The sequence below is a fragment of the Cydia pomonella genome, chromosome 17 (assembly GCF_033807575.1).
Source record: "Cydia pomonella isolate Wapato2018A chromosome 17, ilCydPomo1, whole genome shotgun sequence".
NCBI classification, from domain to species: Eukaryota; Metazoa; Arthropoda; class Insecta; order Lepidoptera; family Tortricidae; genus Cydia; species Cydia pomonella.
The window spans coordinates 1,439,703-1,461,397 of NC_084719.1; the positions used below are offsets into that span (position 1 = coordinate 1,439,703).

Below are 21,695 nucleotides of genomic sequence, written 5' to 3' on the forward strand. Positions count from 1 at the left end.
CAGACTTGGGGGACTTTTTTTGTTAGTTTTAAGTTAGTTTTTATTTTTATTTGTAATTTATTTAAAAAAAAAAAATACTTAAATACATAGAAAACACCCATGACTCAGGAACAAATATCCATGCTCATCACACGAATAAATGCCCTGACCAGGATTTGAACCCGGGACCATCAGCTTCGTAGGCACTACCCACTAGGCCAAACCGGTCGTCAGAAAGAAGAAACTAGATGGAAAGATGTGTTGTTAAAACAGATTACTTACATTATATTGATAATCTAAATCAAAATAATAAATTATCAACAAATATTTGAGCAACATAATTTAAATCTTATATTTAGAAATCTTAAAATTCAAAACTTTATTCTGCAAGTAGACCTCAAGGGCTCTTTTACAAGTCAATGCAACATTTATAGTCACATCATAATAATACAGTGACATGAAAAATACTTAACAACATTTATAAATACAACAGCCAATACCTGGGTAAACATTACATTATAATAATCTTAAAATAAATAATTACTACAATACAACAGAGATGTATAGTTTCTAGGGTTAATAATACACACAATCTGGACATCTGGAGATTTAAAATGTCCCCAATGCAAAAACGTGTAGTGGACGTATAGAAATTAGCTCCAGATCAGATAAGTCCATTTTCGATTTGTCGCGCTTTAGGGCCAAAAGTAAAGTCACGAAGCACTCGATATTGGACATACTTTACGCGGATGACGTTTGCCTTATGGCTGATTCAGCAGAATCTCTCCAGTCGTACGTGGACTCTCTCCATGCGTCATGCTGTAAGTTTGGCTTGGTGATAAGTGCGGCAAAAACGCAAATTCTTGTACAACCACCTAGGGGCTGTCACATGGAATACTCCAGTATCAATCTGGATAACAAAGCTCTTGAAGAAGTGCCGCGCTTCAGGTACTTAGGAAGCCAACTCCGCAATGAGAATACCTTAGCGTCTGAAATACCATCACGCATAGCCAATGCAGCTGTTGCATTTGGCAAGCTCAGCAACCGTGTTTGGAGGTCGCACGATTTGAAGTTGTCCACAAAAATTATGGTTTACAAAGCTATTATCATACCCACTCTGCTTTATGCCTCAGAAACGTGGTGCAGCTATAAATCAGATATGAAAAAACTGGACACCTTCCACCTACGTTGTCTGCGCTCAATTCTACGTATAAAGTGGCAAGACAAGGTACCGAACACGGAAGTTTTACGTCGCGTCGGGATGCCTGGTATTGAAGCACTGATCATGAAGCATCAGCTAAGGTGGTGTGGCCATGTCGTGCGTATGGAGAATGAGAGACTGCCCAAAGCAATTTTCTACTCGGAGCTCTCTTGTGGAAAACGGAAGCAGGGGGGCCAATACCTGCGACATAAAGACGTTCTCAAACGCCACCTCGTCGCTTGCGGGATACCGACTGACTGCTGGGAGGGCATTGCATTGCAAAGATCGGAATGGCGTTCTAGTGTTCAAAAGAAAGTAGCTCAATTTGAGCAGCAGCGTCTGGAAGACCTAGATGCTAAGCGTCATATCCGCAAGACGCGACCTAAGCCCTCCTACACATACACCCGCAACTCGACTGGACAACTCCATTGCGCATCGTGTGACCGCATCTTCAAAACAAAGTTTGGTTTTGCGAGCCACATAAGGGCATTTCATAATCCGGACAAGAATTGTTGATGGAGTCGCCATTGCCGGATACGGCAAGGAAGAAGTATAAACATTACATTATAATAATCTTAAAATAAATAATTACTACAATACAACAGAGATGTATAGTTTCTAGGGTTAATAATACACACAATCTGGACATCTGGAGATTTAAAATGTCCCCAATGTCAGAGTACTAACATTTATAAGATTTGAAGGTGTAAAGTCTCTCCAAGTGTCAAAATGAAATTTATACTAAATAAATCACATCTAGACGGTTAAGCTAGCAGTCCATACACTAATGCTAGAGAATATATAACAAGTATGTATCCAATAAGTCCGGTATATACACTATACAATTTTTAAACCATTGACGCTAACCCTTAATTGGGGATTAGGTGTATATTTCCCACTTGTATTTATGCCACGGATAGTCATGGCGCTGATTTTCAGTGGATATCTGTATTAGCAAGCGCGTTTCATCAGAGCATTTGAAATAGAGATGTATTGTCAAAGAAAATTTTGTAGCCACAGTGAACTTACTGCCATCTTTCGACACATGATTAAAGCTTTTAGGACGCCATTTAACTTTGATCCTTATTCTTTCACTGATAAGCTTTAAATTTGTTGTTGTTTAAAAAGTGGCGCCATCTAATAGATCAAAGTCCAAAGGTATGACGCCATAGTTTCGAGCGATGGCGCCACAACCTTTAGCCGGTTCCCGGTAAGATGGCGCCACTTTTTGATATTTAACAATTTTAACACATACCTATGAAAGAATCAAAGTCAAACGGCATTCTAAAAGTTTTAATCGTGTGTCGAAAAAGAAAGTAAATTTACTGTGGCTACAAAATTTTCTTTAACAATACACCTCTATTCCAAATTTATTTTTCATTACTTTGTGGCGACAAGTAATATTTACTATACATAAATGTATCACATCTAGGATAACGGGTAGCAATTTAGAACAATAAAAGTCAGCATAGTTTCAGTTCTTATTGGCGTTCATTTTCAAACTCCAGATCCAAATGCAAATTAGGTTCCGAACACTAACTTAATGAAATGTCTTTGAATTAAAAATCTAATTTCGCAAGCCCTTAGCTCTCAAAGACAAGTTGAAAGGTATTAAGATCTTGTCATTTTGGATTAGTTTCTGTAATTTATTTTTGTTTGGTGGATGTTTGATGAAATTTGAAGTTGAGAGTCTTTGAGAGCATGTGCCACTTGGACAAAGAGTTATTTCTAATTTTAAATCTAAAATACAAAAGGCAGATTTAATGCCTAATAGCATTCTCTACCAGTCAACGTATAAATCGTGCAAGAAGAATAAGAAAATTTTAAAAGCTGACAAAAGCAATGTAATTTTTGTGTGAAGGCCGTTTCGAGAATACGATTTTTTTTAGGGAGACATTGGTGAAGTATGTCGTCCGATTTGTGTTATTTACATCCTTATCGATTTTGAATCAAGAAGTTTATATAGTCTACACAAATTTCGTAAATATCTTTATTGATTCGGAACATTACAGTGTCTACTATAGACCTATAGACATGGAAATTGATAAAAGTCGAAATTTTTTCAAAAATCTCAGGAAATTTCAATTTGGGAATGATACATTTCGATTTCCAACAAAAATTTAAGAAGTTTTCGAAATTTTAGCATGTGGAAATTTCGCAATTTTGTAAAATTTTCGACAACACATTAGTACTAATACAGGATTTGATTGACAGCAAGTCTTTTGGGGTCCACAGAAACGTGTCAAAAATTTTTATTTTTATAAATTTATTACAATTGTGGAGCAAACTAAAATATTCGTAAGCCAAATGTGAAAAATCTTTATACATTTGAAACCAAGTGAAACGTAATAATGTGCATTGTATATTACGAACTGAGAGAAACTTATCATCAATATTGGCTAACGCATAAATTGCGACTGCTGCCAAAAAACTTTTTACTGCATTCTCGTATATAAAACAAAGTATAGATCTTTTACCATTATCGTTAAAAGTTTTTTATTAAATGTCTTTTTCTATAAAGTTTCCGGAAGTATACAATTAGAGCAGTTAAAAACATTTATTGTATTATAAACTAGTTTATTACGAGTTTAGAAATCATTATAAAAAATATATATTATTGGTTCAACGAAGTAGATATATCTGTGATTCTGACACAAGTTTTACAAACTGTGCAATTTGCATAATAGGTTTTAATTAAAATGTCATTTGAAAAAGTCTCATATACTTTTATGATAGCATAGGCATTAGCACTTGAGGAGAAAATATTTTTATAAGCACTTAAAGTGTCAAACTTTGTTGCAAATTCCAATAAAAAATGAGTGAACTATTAACGTGGAGTTAATTTATTTATCGTCATAAAGTTTCAGGTTTTATTTTAAAATGGGACTTAATTGCGTATATATTTGACTTGAAAATTACCTCCGACGTTTCGTGTATGGCATTGTCTGCGTGATATAGAAGAAAAGACTAGCTAAAATTGACATCAAAATCGTCAACTGCACCAGTTTTTCGAACTACCCGTACTTGGTCATGTTTATCAGCTTGAACATTTAGTACACTGGGATGTTATTCGGCCGACATCGACACACATCCCTCACAATGTTTGGTTTTTAATCTGGTGATGTTAATTTCCGCTAATATTTACTAATGACTGAACTCCATGTGTAAAGGAGACAGAATGCGGGTAGTTCGAAAAAAGTTCGCAGCTATATGATGATGTCAACTTCAGCTAGATTTTCTTCAAGACCACAAGAAAAATGACATCTTCAAAACGTGGGAAGTAATTTTTATGTTAATTTATACGCGATCAAGATACGATTAGTGAATTACAGACTTTCAATTCTTAGGCCATTTAGGTCTTAAGTTAATTTGTTATACTTAAAGTTGTTTCGAATATTTTTACTACATGAATTAATTTTTCTTTGCGATCAGTTTGATTAAATCACTTCATCGTTTAACGGGAGGTCCTCCCGTCTATCTATCATCAGATCCGCTCGATGGTACCATAATTATATTACATTGTCATCCGAATTACATATGTATGCAAGTTTCCAGCTCAATCGCAAATCGGGAAGTCGGTCAAATTCAGCTTCCAAGATTTGCTCCACACATACAGACACGTCTGAAAATATCGATACGAACAAAGTCCCAAAAATATGTATACACGTCGTGTATTAGACGATCTTATTGTACAATATATTAAGGTTTTTACATATTTTTGGCACCATCCATATCTATATTTTTAGACGTGACTGTACATAACTAACAGGGCAAGTTAAATACAAGCTTGTAAAAATTGAGTCAGACACAGCGGCCGGTTCAACACCGCAGCAGTAATGTCGCAACATTAATGCAGCTGCGGTTGCCAAAGCGAACGGTCATCGGTATTGAAATATTTTTTTATTTATTTAAAGCCTTTTTATTTTTAAAGAAAGAAACATGCACAGAAAAATCAAATTACAACATAAAGTCAAAAACTAGTTAGTAATAAAAACACCTAAACTATGATTAAATCGGCATCTCCCGCAGGTAATCTCAAAATCTCATGCATAACAGACTTGCAGAATAAATTAATGTTTTAATTAAACGAGGATTAATCGTACGGTTTAACTATTAATTAATTTACAGTTTACCTTCGCAGCGGGTCATTTACTTAAAATTAACTAGATACATACATATACCTACTTAAATTGATCATTTAACGTATTTAATGATCAATTTTACTATTTATAAGTTTTAGGCAAGGTTTAAAGACCAGTTTGGATACTTGGCTCAACCATAAAGAAACCATAAAAGAGATATGAGTGATATGATACTAGCCGAATTCGCTGAGATGTAACCATTTCGTGGAACATTCTCCTTCTATACTTGTTTTGTATTGGGACCGTGCGAAGTGCGTGGTGGGGGTAAGTAAAGCGATCCCAGCGCATAAGGTGGTAAAAATTTGAACTAACTGCGGATAGCGTCTTTAACATTTCGTACAATTATATGGCTCGAAATGAAACTTTGATTTACGATTACTCCTGAAATATTCATTAAAATTGTATGGTGTAAGGGACCATTGTAATTTGTATGAAATGCTTAATATAACTAACGTATTTATTTTGATAATTATGAATAATGTATCCATGTAAATAGCTTTGCAAATGCCACATATTACGTGATCTTTTTCTAGAAGTTAAGAATGGATATAGTAAGTTATCCTTAAAAGATAGACATTTCACATCGCGGACTTTTTTGTAGACCTATGAATGAGAAACAACTCCACCATACATTGTGTTGTTATAGCTCAAACGGATTAGGCAGCGTTTTCGACTAAAGCTCCTAGCCAGCATGATTTTTTCCGACAACATCGTTATATTTCAAACAATTTACACAAAACCTTAACAAGTTATATACTTAAACCTTCCTCAAGAATCACTCTACTGATAGATGAAAGTCGTATGAAAATCCGTTCAGTAGTTTTTAGTTTTGGAGTAGTTTTATGAGATGTAGTGAATTGACGTTTTCCCCTAGAATTGCGGACACTAGGTTGCGTGACAGTCGTGCACGCTCCCAATAATTGTCTCTTCTATGTTTAGCTTACGAATGCATTGTTTGTATTCTATTATATTCTAATTTATAGGGCTGGGCTGGGATGTAGAGCTCCAAGGAAGGCTTGCCTAAATGCAACCCTATTTCTAACATGTTATTTTTAATTAATAGAATCAGGCGTTACTTTGCGGAAATCCATGCTAATTAAAACAAGTAATATTACTTTGCTAATCCGCGAGAAAATAACGTGCTAGTCAATCAGTGCTAACCCGTTATACTTACTTGCGTATTTTTACATGCAATTAATGTTCCCACCCTCCCACCGCAAAAATAAATACGCAAATAAATATAACAACCCACCACCAAAAGTACAAAACTCGACACGTGTTTCGCCTCTCTACGAGGCATCCTCAGGAGATGCTGGAGATGTTGACGGTATGACACCCGACAACTGACATCTCATCATCATCATCATCATTCTTTTTTTTCATCTGATGTTAGCTACATTTAACTTTGTTTATTGCTTTATTGCACAAATAAAAACACGTTCTCATGTCGGGTCAAACAGAGACATTTAATATAATCGTGTTAGTGAAGGAGAGATTCATAACTTACAAGAAGAAAAACAAGGAGAATTTTAATCATTAAGTTATTCAATTGCCACATTTACCTTAATTTTGAAACATCTATTAATTTACTGTTTATAAAATATGTATGATTCTAGTTTATTGATGAATCAATCAATTTTGCAAAAAAAATTAAAGGTTAATACTTGTGTAACTGCGTCAGTTAAAAAACTCTAAATTACAAACAAACAAAAAAATAACCGAATAATTTTCTAATTTTCTCGCTCACTCTGTAATTCAAAGCTAACAGAATGATCAAACACCCAATCTACTCGATTCAGCGCCAGCGGCAAGCAATCGCCCTATCCGGAACATTCCAAAAACACAAAAACAGCTTATACATAACACTATGAATCAAGTACGATAACATGCAACGAAAAATCTCAACGAAACTGAACTCTGTACAACGGTGATAAAGTCCATTCCGTTTGAGTTAGTTTCGAGTATCAACGCTAAAAGGAAGGATCATTTGTTAAAGGTTGCTTTTGTTTGAGTTAAATCGTCAGTAAACAAGAAACGGATTGGTCCTTGATTCGGAGTTTTCCAATTTTCGAGATATTATTTTCACTGGACACTGGATATTTTGTTTCTAACTAGATTACGAGTGAAAAGAAACGTTTGTTAAACAGCCAGGACAGGAAAAGTGGATTATAATCTGCTAAGTCCTAAACCTATTTTTGCAGTTTTGGATTTGGAACCTCCTTTTATTCCATTTTAGCACAAAGTACAATTTGAATTTGTCCTTTTAAAAGGACATTGGGAAGGAGGATAAAAGCAAATGCACTGTTTGTTGCACAAGTGCTGTAATGTAATGCAGCAATTATGTAAATGGGTAATAATGGGCACAATGGTTAGTTTTATTGTCGAGTTTCATACGGTTGTTTATAATTGCCTGTACACTCCAATTATTTCAATTAAATTTTGCTGTTAACTTAATGCAATTGTTCCTTTTCCGTATTTTAGTAGTGAATAATATTTACGGCAAAATACTTTTCTGCAAAAGCAAAATTGTTTTTACATCTAATCCTGGTAATGCCATTTATTCGTGTGATGATCACAGATATTTCGTTCCTGAGATATGGTTTTTCAATTTTTTGCAGCAATTCATCACTGCTGATCGCTGATCGATCCTCGATCAGCTTAAAATTAAGACCTAATTGTCCACAATATGTCTGCAGCAAATACTGGCATATTTCGGCCACATATTGCGAAGGGGAGAGGAGAGCCTGGAAAAGTTAATAGTGTTCGGGAACACGGATGGCAAACAAGCCAAAGCTGATCTCCCACCAGGTGGACAGACCAGCTAAAGAACTCATCATACTCTAAGTTTTGCTCTATAGTGAATGATGCGATGAACAGAAGCCGATGGATTCAAATCATACACTCCAGATGTAGGTCAAATGGTGATGACTATGATCCTCAGCCATAAGGGAATGACCAGAGAGAGAGAGAGCATCACTGCAAATCGCCAGCAGTAACATAGTAATCTCTATTGATGCAAGGAACGTCAAATTTAAACCTATATATCTGGATAAAATGTCCTTTTTGGCGTCCCTTGCCGCAAAGTCTGCAATCTGCAGTATTGCTTTGTAGCAATCCTAATGCAGCATTGCTACCCAATCTCAAGCCCACTATCCAACCACAATAAACTAATAAACTTTTCACCAATTAATCAATAAAATGATATTCATATTATTTCATCTTCAAGTTATTATATTACATTTTCATATTGATACCTACAGATTGTATAATTCCAATCAATTAGATATTTCAAAGCGTTTATGAATACAGAAATAGAAATTAATTTCAAATTGAGAACCAATGCTTAGTTGCTATACGTTCGTTTAGAAACAGATATTTCAATATTGCAAATGAACAAACCAATTTATTATAGATCATTAATTTTCTATTTCACTAAAATATATTAATATTGAATATTTCTCGATTTCACTGCTGATAGCGCTACCAGATGCTTTTAAATAAGAGGACTTATTAAGACTAATTATCTCAGAGTATCACAAAAACTGGAAACTCTCAAAAACAATAATCAGACACCTGGTTTAGTTAAAACTGTTGTGAATATACAATGTTCAAAAATATGTACCATTACATACACATAACAAAGTAAGAAAGTAGAAAGTTCCTGACGTTTTGTACTTACTGTTTCGTAGGACTTCTTAGTAAAAAGCCACAAAGGATGAATCAATTCAAAAACTACAAGGTACAAAAAATGTATCAAAAAGATGCCGACCATAAATTTATTTTCATTTCTCGTACTTTGAAAGTGAGTCGTTATTGTTCTAAAAAGTGCAGAAAATAATATGTTTCTGCACTAGAGCGATTTACTTTCCCAGTACGTTTTTTTCGGACTGCCTTTCATCTCTTGGTTAACTATCTATTATCCCTAATTTATTTTTTGATTCTATCACGCAGAGACACTCCAAGCATCGCTCTCTCCATCACACGCCTAGTAACTCTGAGCCGCGTTAAAAGACTATCTCAAACATCAAAATTAGATGAAAAAAACTATTTTAATACAAATGTTCCCACTTCGAACCGCCATCTATAATCCACACTATTCAAACTTCACACGCATCCAAGTTGCACTGCGGCGTTTATTTATCAATGCGACGGCGATACCGACGGCTTAGTTAAACGAGTTTGGAGCAAGTCTGCCAATAGTTATGAAGTTCGCCGCAGTTAACTGACTGCCCGTGGCTAGAGGCCCACGCGACAAGAAAATTATTAATGTATACCCAGGACAGTAAAGTTATGGCCGTCAAGATTGAGTTAACTTTAGGATTAAGTTGCTCAATTAAAATTGTAGTCAAGGTTTTGTCAAACGTAAAAATATGGGTGCACACAAGTTGCTTAAAATATGTCCAATAGCTCTTAAGTCGACGAATTACGAGCTATGAGACATATTTTTGAGTAAGTTGTGTGCACCCATATTTTCACACTTGACGATTCCATATCACAATGACATTTAATATGGAAGCTATCAAAATGTCAAAAAATCGAGAAGCAACTTGATTTTGACTATTACTTGCGGCAGTAACGCACTCAGCGCTAATATCACGCTACAATAGTGCTGCAGTAATGCTGCCGACTACAATTGAAACTGTATTAATAATAATAAATAAATAAATATTATAGGACATTATTACACAAATTGACTAAGTCCCACAGTAAGCTCAATAAGGCTTTGTTTTATTGCACAACAGAAAATTTTTCGTACAAAAGGTGGACTTAATTCCTAAAAGCATTCTGTACCAGTCACCCTTAGGGCAACGCAGAGAGATTGTAAGCAGTGCTACTCATCACAAAAGGTAATCTGAAATTTTACATACATAAGGAACAACATAAATTAATACAGAATATAATACATACAATTAACATAATATACTTAATACATATAATACATACAATAAATATAATTTATATACACTAAATAAATAAATAAAAACAAACAAAGAAAGGACGTACAGATTCCTTAAAAGCAAATTTATTAAGGGCATTTTTGATATTAAGGGGAAGTCCATTCCAAGGGCGCGCCACCTGCTCACAGAATGAGTTTGATATGAAGCCAGTTCGATGTGGGGGGATGAATAAAGACATATTGCCAGAAAAGCGGAGCTGATGGTCACGAAAAACGCCGTAAAACTAAAATAGCGACTTGAGACACAGGTGAATGTGGAACATTGAGAAGAGAATATAAAGAGTAAAGCATGCAAACACTACGTTTCTAGGCTGAATCCTAACGGTAATTTTCCGATTCAATCAGAAAATTAGCGGTTCGGTCTTTAACTTTTAGTATGTGCAGAAAAATGACGTACTCGTATATCTAAGTGATATAACAATACGACACGGCTACACCTATAAGTAGTTTCAAAGTCCGGTACCTGCCTATTCTACAGTTTCAGAATAGATATTAGTTGGTTTTGTTACACGTCAGCAGGGAAAACGGATAGCTGGCTCGGCAAAACATCAGTGGAATACCAATTATGCTAATTTTGGTTGGCGCAAATTAGGAGTGTAGTGGGATTTGGATCTAGCGGAATTATGACGGGATGGTTTTACAAATTATTATGAATGAAATTTCATCAAGCGCGTTATTTAACACAAAAATATTTAATTTTACATTTAGTTACGTAACAAGGTCATTTAAGTTCACAGCGTATAATATAACATTTAAAACTTTTGCGTTTTTAATACACTTTAAAACCGGGTCTATCAATACCAATGAAACCTGCGTCGAAACGTCGGAAATAAAGGTAACAATATAAATTCGCGATAGACATAAAAATATCAAATATGTGTTGACAGCGCATAATGTTGAAAAATATTATGTACCTAAACATCTGTTTTATTGATATCAAATTAGGAAAGAACGTAGAAAGTAGCTCATGATTTCAGATGAATTTATATCAACTTTGCCACAGGACCTAATGTATTAAACGTCGCAAAATAATGAAAATGTGAATTAATCACAACGTCTAGCAACGTCTAGATTTTTTTTGTGATGTGTCGGTATTATCTAAGACGTACCTTCATAATTAAAGGACGTTTTTTTAAAAAGGGTGCAACAAGACGACTAACAAAAAGATCTTCATCTCTCTTTCTTTCTCTCTTTGGAAGACAAAAAAGCAGTTGGTCGAATTACGATGTTTTTCATTCTGCATCCAAACTCTCTAAGTTTGGCGAGGCAGAAAACAATTTGCTAATCTTCTTCTTTAGGTATTTAAATAAAAGTAAAGAAACAATTTGTACATATTCGGGTAGTTGCAACATTTATTAACCAACCAAATACAAAACCGACTCAGTCAGGACTTTAACCAACATTATTTGTTCATGTAATATTTTCATCTACCCTCAACTGGCTTACGGAGCCATTTGAGGGTATGTTTTGTTTACTTTTATTTAAATAACTAAATATACAGAGTTTATATACAGCCGCAAACCTAAAGCTGTGTTTATAATAGCATAAACTAAAAGGTCACCGAACTGCAACAAAATCCCCAATCCATTAGCACAAAGCACAAACTGGATCCCACCAACTGTTCACAATTAACGTTAAAGTAAACCTGGTTAGTCGAATGCGCAAGTTTTTAATAAGACCCGTGTGCAGAACCCTTTTAATGAAGGGCTTAAAGATATATGGACGCCAATTCTATTTTCACAATTTGATATCCGATTCATCTTAAAGCCCGACCAGAAATATATGATCATTATCAAGAGGGTGCTGTTATTCTCATGTATAAGGTGACAGATCAGTTTAGTATGAAAAATTTAGTTACATAGAAATTCCGCGACATGGCGCGTGGTCATATATTACTGGTCAGGCTTTAATATGATACTAGCTTAAGTCAGCGTGACCGCTTTACGATCGCAGATTTAAATTGTTGGTTAATTTAGGGTTCAAGCTAATTTGTTTGTCAATACTAACGGTATGAAATGTCCAATGTAAAGTTTACTTGGTTTACCCTAATTGGTTTAACAATTAAAATCCGTGACTGTACCAATCAGCGTAAGTCGCTAACGCAGATACATACGTAAAGACAAAAAAAAAGAAGAAGCCTTTACTTGTGTATCTGCGTTAGCATTGCAACAAATGGCATGTAATTTTAGATCGTCCGCTAAGTAGGGGCAGCGAAATAAATCGAACGATCAAATGCCGCAATATTATCGCAAATTGCGCGCGATTATCAGCGACGTTTCGTGAGGCTGTAATGTAATTAGGAGTCGTGTCTTAAGGCATCTCGCTCGTATTCATTGGTGCGCGTGAGATGGATTATGCTCAAAATCGTATCATTATAAAATCAAAACCTTATCAAATTGCTAAAATTGTAGAATCGGACGTCGTGGGATAATCCGAACTCGAAACTATACGGGCACGTGAACGAGTTATGAATGAAATTCAAACCTGTTCGGGTAAGTAATTGGGGATTTCCAAGTAATCCTGTGAGTGGTATTTTGTTTTGTTTAGCTGTTTAAATATGTAAAAGCGTTTAAGCAAATGAGGTTAATAATCGAAGCAATTGTAATTACGAGTATGAACAATAATTGAAGATGGATATTGATAGATAGATTTTTTATTTATTAAATATGGTGCTGTAATAATAGATTTATTGCACAAAAATAAAAATTTGAATCCTTCTTCATCTGAATTCAGCGCCATGTTTTCTCAACAACAACATGACCATGGGATTTTTTTTTATACAAGTATAGAAGATTTTATGTTTATTAAAATATCATAGAAGGGAGAGTTGGAGCAAATAGGAAGAAGGGAAGACCAAGAAGAAAGTACATGAATCAAATAAAGGAAAAACTCAACATTGTGTCGTATCAGGCTGTCACAAAAAGGCAGAGGAGCGCCAAACATGGAAATTGCTCCACCGACAAGAGAAGAAGAGTAAATATGATATGATAATGATGAGAGAAGACCGAGGATCAATTCATTTAGTGGTTAGTTACTTAGTAGATGCGGCGCAGTCGGCCTTCCAGTCCTAGGTCCTTAAAAACTGATCAACCGAAACATGTCTAGACTGAATAATACGTAAGTATCCCGTTTAAGATATTTTTATCTATACACATATCATAAACCCTCTATGATGCCTCCAAAATCCGTAAATAATGGCTAACATTACGATAAACTGTTTTGTTACAAAAAAAATCTTATCCGTGATGATGTTGTAATTGCTTCATGACTACATCAAAATCGACGTGGTTATACATTCAAATTTGGAACATCTCGGGAAAAAAAAGCAATTCGATTTGACCTCTATTCTAATATCAGTCGAGATGCCTTTTTGTTCGGAATTAAATCTCAATTGCTACAATTTTGACATATCTCGCATGTTAGTTTGTATCGAATGATACGGAAATAGGCCCCAGACTCTAGTTTGTCTGTGAATTAAAAAAAAACTACGAATGCGTGACATGCGTGAATTTTTTTTTCATTTACCGCCATTTGACGTGCAGTTATCTTTTAATTAGTTTTAAGTATAAAATGAATATGTTTTGTTGTTTTTAAAGTAACTATTGCAAAAGGTGCGTGTAAAATGAGCGATAAAAATATTTCGGTGACGCCACCACATATCCGCGAGTTCCGCCAAGAGAGCAAAGATGCTCAACGTTGGCTGTAATTTGGGTTCGTGAATATATCATAGAAAGTTTATAATATGTGTGTAGATAAAATAGTGTATGTAACTGTACATAATTAGGCATTAAAACACTCGTGTTTATGCCTTTTATTATGTAGCAGTCACATAAACTAATATTACACGTACGGGAGTTTTGTAGTTAAAGGTACAGTTATATCCAAAAATTCGAGAGTAAAGTAACAACTAACATTGTAACAAGTTATCTTTCTGGATACTCCTTTTACAGTTATGTTCATAAAATTCTGATCGAAATACGATTTATTTCAAAGCAGTTAAAAATATCTTTGCGAATGTAGAAATGGATGTCGTTGTTAAAACTCAAGGGACTTTCAAGTTTTCAAATAAAACTTTTGTCTTGTAACGTTCACTATGCGATTATTTTCTGACTTTTGGTTCAAGCAGTTTCCAAATTACTTTTAAGATTGTTTTGTTCTACATTTTCATGAATACCGAAAAAAAAAACAACTTATTAAGAATTGCCATACCTACTCATTGTGGGGATCAGGCAACGAGAGAAATGCCTTCATTCCTGTATGTAGTTCTTAAATTACACAGTAAAGAATCCTATTCATTACATAATTAAAGATGGATACCTTTTCAAACAAACCAATGATTTTTATTAAAAATATTAGGATTTTTAAATAATAGTTTTCTCGTTTATAAGTGGATTTGTTTTTAATTGAAAAAATGGATCTAATGGATCCCAAACAGATACTATTTATTTGGGTTCAAATTTCATTCCAGGTTAATGTGGAGAGAAGAGCTGGCTACATGGAGAAAAATATTCCAATAGGTAATTCAGAAACGTTATTTTAAGAGTTCGAACACATCACACGATACGACGTTGACGTAGGACGGTGTGTCGTCGTGTTATGTCGCAATTACGTGTGTGTAAATATTTTGTCTCTCATCAATATTGCAGTAATTTTCCTTTAAAAATAAGCACTATTATTTTTCAGTAACAATTATTTTTTAATAGCTTACAAAATTAGCTTTAAGATAGACCCAATACCATCGTCTTCCGAGCGACGGCGTCTAGTCAACTACATATATGGCTGCTGCTCAACGCAAAGTCGGTGCAACTGCGGAGCGACACCATTTTCCATAGCGCTGACTAGACGTCGACGTTGAAAAGACGCTAGTGTGGATGTCTCAATAAATTAAATAAAAGTACTCACAACATCGATAAGCTGACTGAGCCGTAGCCCCATCTTGACGGTGAGTCGGTCCGAGTTGTTGCCGACGGGCCGGATCAGTCGGTTGTAGTTGGACAGCAGGTCGTCGTACAAGCGCTTCGCATCAGGGTTGGCGACGCTCAGGCGACTCCACACGCACAGGAGTCCGACCACCAGCGCCAACACCATCTTAGGCTAACACCACCCCTGGAACAACAAAAATGTTACTTATAAAAACCTTGAGACTTGCAGATGTTTTCAATTTGTGAATAATTTATATGTAAAATTTAGTAAACGAGCAGACGAGCCTCCTGGTGGGAAGAAATTGCTCATGGACATAAGCTACGAGTACATTTGAGGAGCCACTTAAGAATTGCTGAGTCTTGAGAACCTTGAATACCTGCTTCTTGAAGAACCCCGTATGATACAGTAAATACCTCAGGAGCAAGGCACCTCAAAATTAAGACACACTTATCAAAACAAGTTAAGCTTATTAAGCATCTAAAACTAAATTTCTCAGGTAAAAGAGTATTTTCTGATATCATTTTCCTAATTTCATTACAAATCAACCTTTATTTTGCAATATATCATAAAAAATATACACTTTTGTGTATCCTCTATACATATATTTTTGTTACCTATATTGGAGGCAAATTAAACTTGAATGGACTATTTTATAAACTCGTTAAAAACAGTTTATTTTAATACATGTTTTGCCAATAGCAAGTTAAATAAAGATAGAGGTATGTGAATTAATAGAGACCAAAACGTTGCCTTGATACAGAGGTCTACATCCATTATTGATGATAATAAACATCAGGTACCTATTCCAAAAAAATCTTATATTCCTTTTTTCTGGTATAATAATATGATAATAATGCCAGCAAGATCAAAAAGTTTATTTACCAAACAACAAGCAAACTATACAAAGCGTAATTAATCTCTCATCTTAATGTATCTGTTTACATATTGCTTTTTTGCTGCCAGAACAAAAGATAAGATACTAATTCAAGAAAACAATAGGCATCCTCATTTCCAAGAGATCCCACCTCAATTTACGCGTCACTGTAACTTAAACCTAACGAGGAACGGATAAGGTTGGTTTTTGCTTAAATACCGGTAGTTTTTATAATGTTTTGATGGTATGGAATACAAATGTATGTATCCACACTGGGCCTGTGGCTTCGTACCGACACTAGCGGGTCGGATTACGTTAGAGTCGTACTTAATTAAGAGATAAGGTCCAGATAAGCCGTAGTGGAGCCCTCGTGAATCAATCTGGGCGGAGTGCAATAACACTTAAGTGGTTACAAGTAGTTGCACTCGTATGTTGTTTATCGTGTATGTGTGTGTAATTAAGTACAATAACTTAACAATATTAACCATGCCTTTATTATAGGCCGGTTAAGAATGGAAAAAAGTTAATAAAATCGGCACTAGAGTTGAGACTTGAGATCAGGCACACATTCACACAACAATATGTAAAGTGAACATGATTAAGTTTTGCAATTGACACGAAACGCAAGGAGAAAATTTATAAACTCAACAACAACAACAATACACACTAATCAAACAACAATAAACACTGATCAATGTGTAAACATATCCAATGTGAAAGCTAACTACACCTATCCTTACGCCACACTTTCCCATATTGACCTTAGGAGTAACACAAGAACCTCAACACGCTTTCCTATATTGACCCTAGGAGTAGCGAGATTTCAAAATTTCATGGTTAAAAATCACAGCCACTCATTAATTCTGTATCGTTTTCTTACTAGTAATTGTTGTAATTTTGTCATGCGGATACTACATTTTTATTTTCCTCTCTTCTGCCTACACCCATGCATTTTGCCCCAAAAGCCAGTGACATGTTATGCAAATTGCCCCAAAGCCAAAAGCAACCAGCTACCGGTTTCCCCAACACACGGCACGTTCACGTTTCCCAATAAAAACATAAAAGCCTAACTTCAAAGATTCAATTTTTTCCACAGCCAGGGCCAGTCCCTCTGGGAAGTTGAACCCTTTTATGTTAATGGAAAAGCGTACCTCATAGCTTCAAGGCAGCTATGATATTTCCGACTATTGTTTTTGATTCCAAGCCTTATTTTAAATAAAAGCATGGAACTGCTTTGTAGCGTCTAAGTGGGCTTTTAAAATAAGGTAATTAGAGAACAGGAAAATTAAGTAATTAAAGGATCTTTGGATTAATATTTAACAGAAGTTTGATCTTATTTCCAATTTCAGTCGAACAACGAACATTTTCAACATCATCAGTGTCATGTCATGTCAGTGAATAAATAATGATTTATTTATTTATTAGAAGAGAGGATGGCAGCCTTAGACTCCGCAAAAACATCGAGATTGAAGATCCTGTCGCTACACCCAATATTGTCGGAGAAACAAAAGCTCACCGTCTCCGCTGGCTTGGCCACGTTTTGAGAATGGAGGAGGATCGCGGCGCTAAAAGGGCATACCTGGGATGCCCGGAAGGGCGGAGGCCTATCGGACGTCCCAGATATCGCTGGGGCGATGCTGTTGAAGCGGACTTGCGCGATCTCCAGGCCGATAACTGGCGGGAGATGGCACAGGATCGAGACAACTGGCGTGTACTCGTGTCGGAGGCCAAGACTCATTTTGGGTCGCTGCGCCATTAAGTAGCAGTAGTAGTATTTAATCACAACACAATACCTTTCACGCAAAAGTACAGTACTTCAATCTCCATTAAAAAAATATAAGATTGTGGATCCGTTATAGTAAGCATAAAAATTACGCTCACATTTCAAATTCCACTTTAAAAGGAATGCCATTCTGTATCATTTGAAAAAAAAAATTATACAACTCACGTGAAATTAAAAACCTGACCGCATCAACGCCAAACCTAGATCCGTCTCTTTGTCAATACAAATAAGTGTGGTTTTCAAACGACATTTCTAACACTCTAAAGGGATAACTGGGATTTCTGATTTAAAAGCCTCATGATTTATTTTTAAACGAACTAAACCAAATCCTATTTGGCTCGCGGTTCGCTCGTATTTAATTTAGTTTCTCTACACGGAAAATGTGAAATATTTTTTACGGTGTTCGTAGGCTTTTACATTATGAAGACTGTGCAGTTGGTAGTTACACTATCCATAATGTTAAAAATATATACGCATCATACAATGGTATCCAAGAGACGCCAGAAAGAAAAGCACGAGAAGCAGTGGCCAGCAGAAGACGCGCTGGAAAGACAATAAAACTGGCAGGCAAAACATGGGAAAGAACAGCTAGAAACCGTCACAAATGGCGTGATATGGAGGAGGCCTTTGCCCGAAACTGGGCGTTCAAACGAACATAGCATGCATTAACGAAACAAATACCTATTAAAAATGTCTATAGATAGTATAAATTAACGAAGGTAGAAACTGTAAAACGTTTGGAATAAAGAGCTTTAATAAACAATAATAATAATAATATTTAGTTTGCTTATCTTCTAATTTATCCCTAAATGTTATAATAGCTAGGAATGGGCTAAATGTGTAAGTACTCCAGCGCCATAGAGACCTATAGGAATATAAATATTAGATTCATTCTTCCATTCTTTTAAAATTATGGCTTCAGTCCAGTTGGACTATTTCGCCAGTATCAAGGTATTAGGAGCTATATACGACTAAAATTGTACGGTTAGTACAAGACAGTGTACGGTGATTTTATCAGCTCTTGTAAAGTGATAGCTGGACTTTACAAGTAGCACGTGGACTACCGACCGTTGACTCCAAAATGATGGTTAAACGGGTTTCAAGATTAATTATTCATTCATTGCACACTACCACATTAGTTTACTGCATAATAAGCTATCGACATTACACTATTAAGGAGATAAAAATAACGGAATTAATCACGAGGCTAACCATTAAGATGGCGCTCGATCCGGAAGACCGAAAGATTAGATGATAGGAAGAAAAAGTTTTCCGCCGATTTTCACATTGTAACCATCAGATTAAGGAAATGCGCACAAATCATTGTCAGATTTAGTAATAGCAGAATTATAGCATCAATTTTGACTAAAATGCCCAAATTCACAACCTGCTTAACAATTAGGTTGAATCCCCAACCAACCAACGGCTCATCATAGATAGCCAATCGTGGTTAAGGTACACTTCACGGGGTAGCAATATATCTTAATCTGACGCGCTCGAGTAACTACAAAAATCATCATGGGCTCCCCAACCATAAAGCAATCAAGTGAAATTAATAATAAATGACCACGTCGATGTGACAGATTTTTGGACTACATCAACACATCAGCTGCAGTAATGCGGGGAGGCAATACCACTGTAGTCTGTACAGTTTGAATCCGAAACAGTACATTAAAGAAGTGCCATATTTAACGCGTGAAAAAGCGGCATGGTAAAATCGTAACAAATTAAAAATATTTTTACTGTACATAAAGTGCTACTTTTCCGCACTAGTGCGTAAATTAGCACATTATGTAACTATGTCGAAAATTTAAACGGTCATATGTTACAAACTCCGGTATACGTTTAAGAAGTTTAAAACTCTTACGGTAGATGTGACAGAGTCTGCCTACTCTCTAAGGCTCATATAAGGTGGAAATATTCGCCGTATTGGGTACTATCTTGGCAGCTCAGAAAGCAGAGTATGGCTAGCGATCAAGTGGTCTCACACAAGACAGCGAATGTTTCCCCTTTTTCAAAATAAAATGCCCTATTTTAGGAAAAAATACAAATTACAAAAATTTATTCTGCAAGTAGGCCTCAAGGGCTCTTTTACAAGTCAATACAACATTTATAGTAACATCATATAGTGACATGAAAAATACATCACATCATTTCTGAAAAAAATGAAAATATGATTAATAATAGAACACATTAATAAACACGTAATTTTACTATATTTCAAAGTGGATAAATCAACCCAAAATAATTTTACAACAACAACAGACGTCAGGATTTTTTTCTTAAAAGCAAATTAATTAACAATTAATTAACCGACAAAGTATCTCGTTGCAGGTTGAACGTTAATTATTGTTAATAACGACTGTTGGCTTAGCCAGTCGCCGAAATTTGGGGGATTACTCAAATGAAAATCGGCTTAGTTCAAGATTAAATACGAATAGACGCACCGCGGGCTTCGTGGTGTAGGTTATAAGATTAAGCGATTATTGGGACCTCTTCCAATAAACATTCATAATTTAAGCTCTAGCCACCCACTGACCTATAAAAAGGCATACATTGTATTTTGAATCTTTACTTTGAAAAATAAAAATTGAATATATCTTGATAAGTTTTAATTCGTGGGCGGCTACAATATAATACCTATATACGTAAATCTAAATCGGCACTGTCTAGAAAGGAACATATCCAATTTTTTTTTACGAGATTCACTGTGGTACAGTCAGCATCAAAAGTAGCGGATCAAATAACGCTTCATAAGTATCTACCATTCTGTAACAGCCTAACAAAAAGTGATGTGTTTAATATAGAACAACTAAGACTGTAAAAGATATACTTTTGAACTGGAATTTTAGAAATTCATCTATTTTTGGAAAAGTTATCCGGAATATCAGATGCTTTTGGCGCGTTGTTTCATCCGCTACTTTTGATGCTGGCTGTACCTGGAAGGTTGTGTGAAAATATGTCATGCCCAACATGCCAACTATGAAAATATTGTTTGAATATGTAAAAACAAACATAACATTTTTACAATTTTTTTTCGCACGTGATTATTGTGAGTGACAATTTATCGACAAAAGTGCATCGATAAGTAAAAATGTAGGTGATGGACAAATGCGACGAAAAAACACGTTATTCTCAAAGTTATGATTGGATTTTCTATGTTACACCGATTGTCACTTGTCTAGGCTCCCTTATCTGCAGACCGTCTAATCTTAAGCCTTTTGTATGGTTATGTATGGTGGCCTGTAGTGATATCCTGGCCCTTCTTTACATTAATATTACATATTCACCCCAATTGTCCCATTTTTGCAATCCCCGTTACGCCTATAGAGTTCATCTAAGCTAATTTTTCACTGATTTCAACATTTTCAACAACATAAACACTGGTTTGAACAACAAAGTGAGGAGTATCATTATAAACATCATATTTTCATAGACATTAATGATGCCAATCCACACTTTGTCATTGCAAATACTATGCAGAGTTAAATCGGTCCGAATCTATGTCTAATCGCTGATCGCCTGTCGCTTGCGCCAGAGCCGGCTTTCACGTAGGTAATTAAAGTCGTGTGTCCCAAGACCCATGATACTCTTACTTTGTATTAGAATCAGCGATATATGAGCTAATTTATTGTAATATAATGTTTCTAACGGCCCGATTCGTAGAATGTTTAAGACACGTTTAAGATCCTTAAAAGATCGATAGTTAAAAGACATGTCAAAATTGACGTTTATTTCGATTCCGCTGTGATCCCAATAAGATCTATCTCCGATATTTCTAACGTCAAAGTGACATTGGTGGCCCGAATCCAGCTGCTTCTGTCAATTATACGACA

The 21,695-nt window shown here is 35.4% G+C and overlaps 1 protein-coding gene across 1 annotated transcript in view; it reads right to left on the reverse strand.

Moving 5' to 3' along the window:
- Positions 1–21,695, reverse strand: part of LOC133526927 (acetylcholine receptor subunit alpha-like 1) — a 488,080-nt gene that overhangs the window by 138,774 nt on the left and 327,611 nt on the right. Inside the window, exon 2 of the mRNA XM_061863787.1 lies at positions 15,182–15,385. Within this exon, the coding sequence (XP_061719771.1) occupies positions 15,182–15,367 (186 nt within the window). The 5' untranslated portion in view covers positions 15,368–15,385. The remainder of the gene's footprint in view (positions 1–15,181; positions 15,386–21,695) is intronic.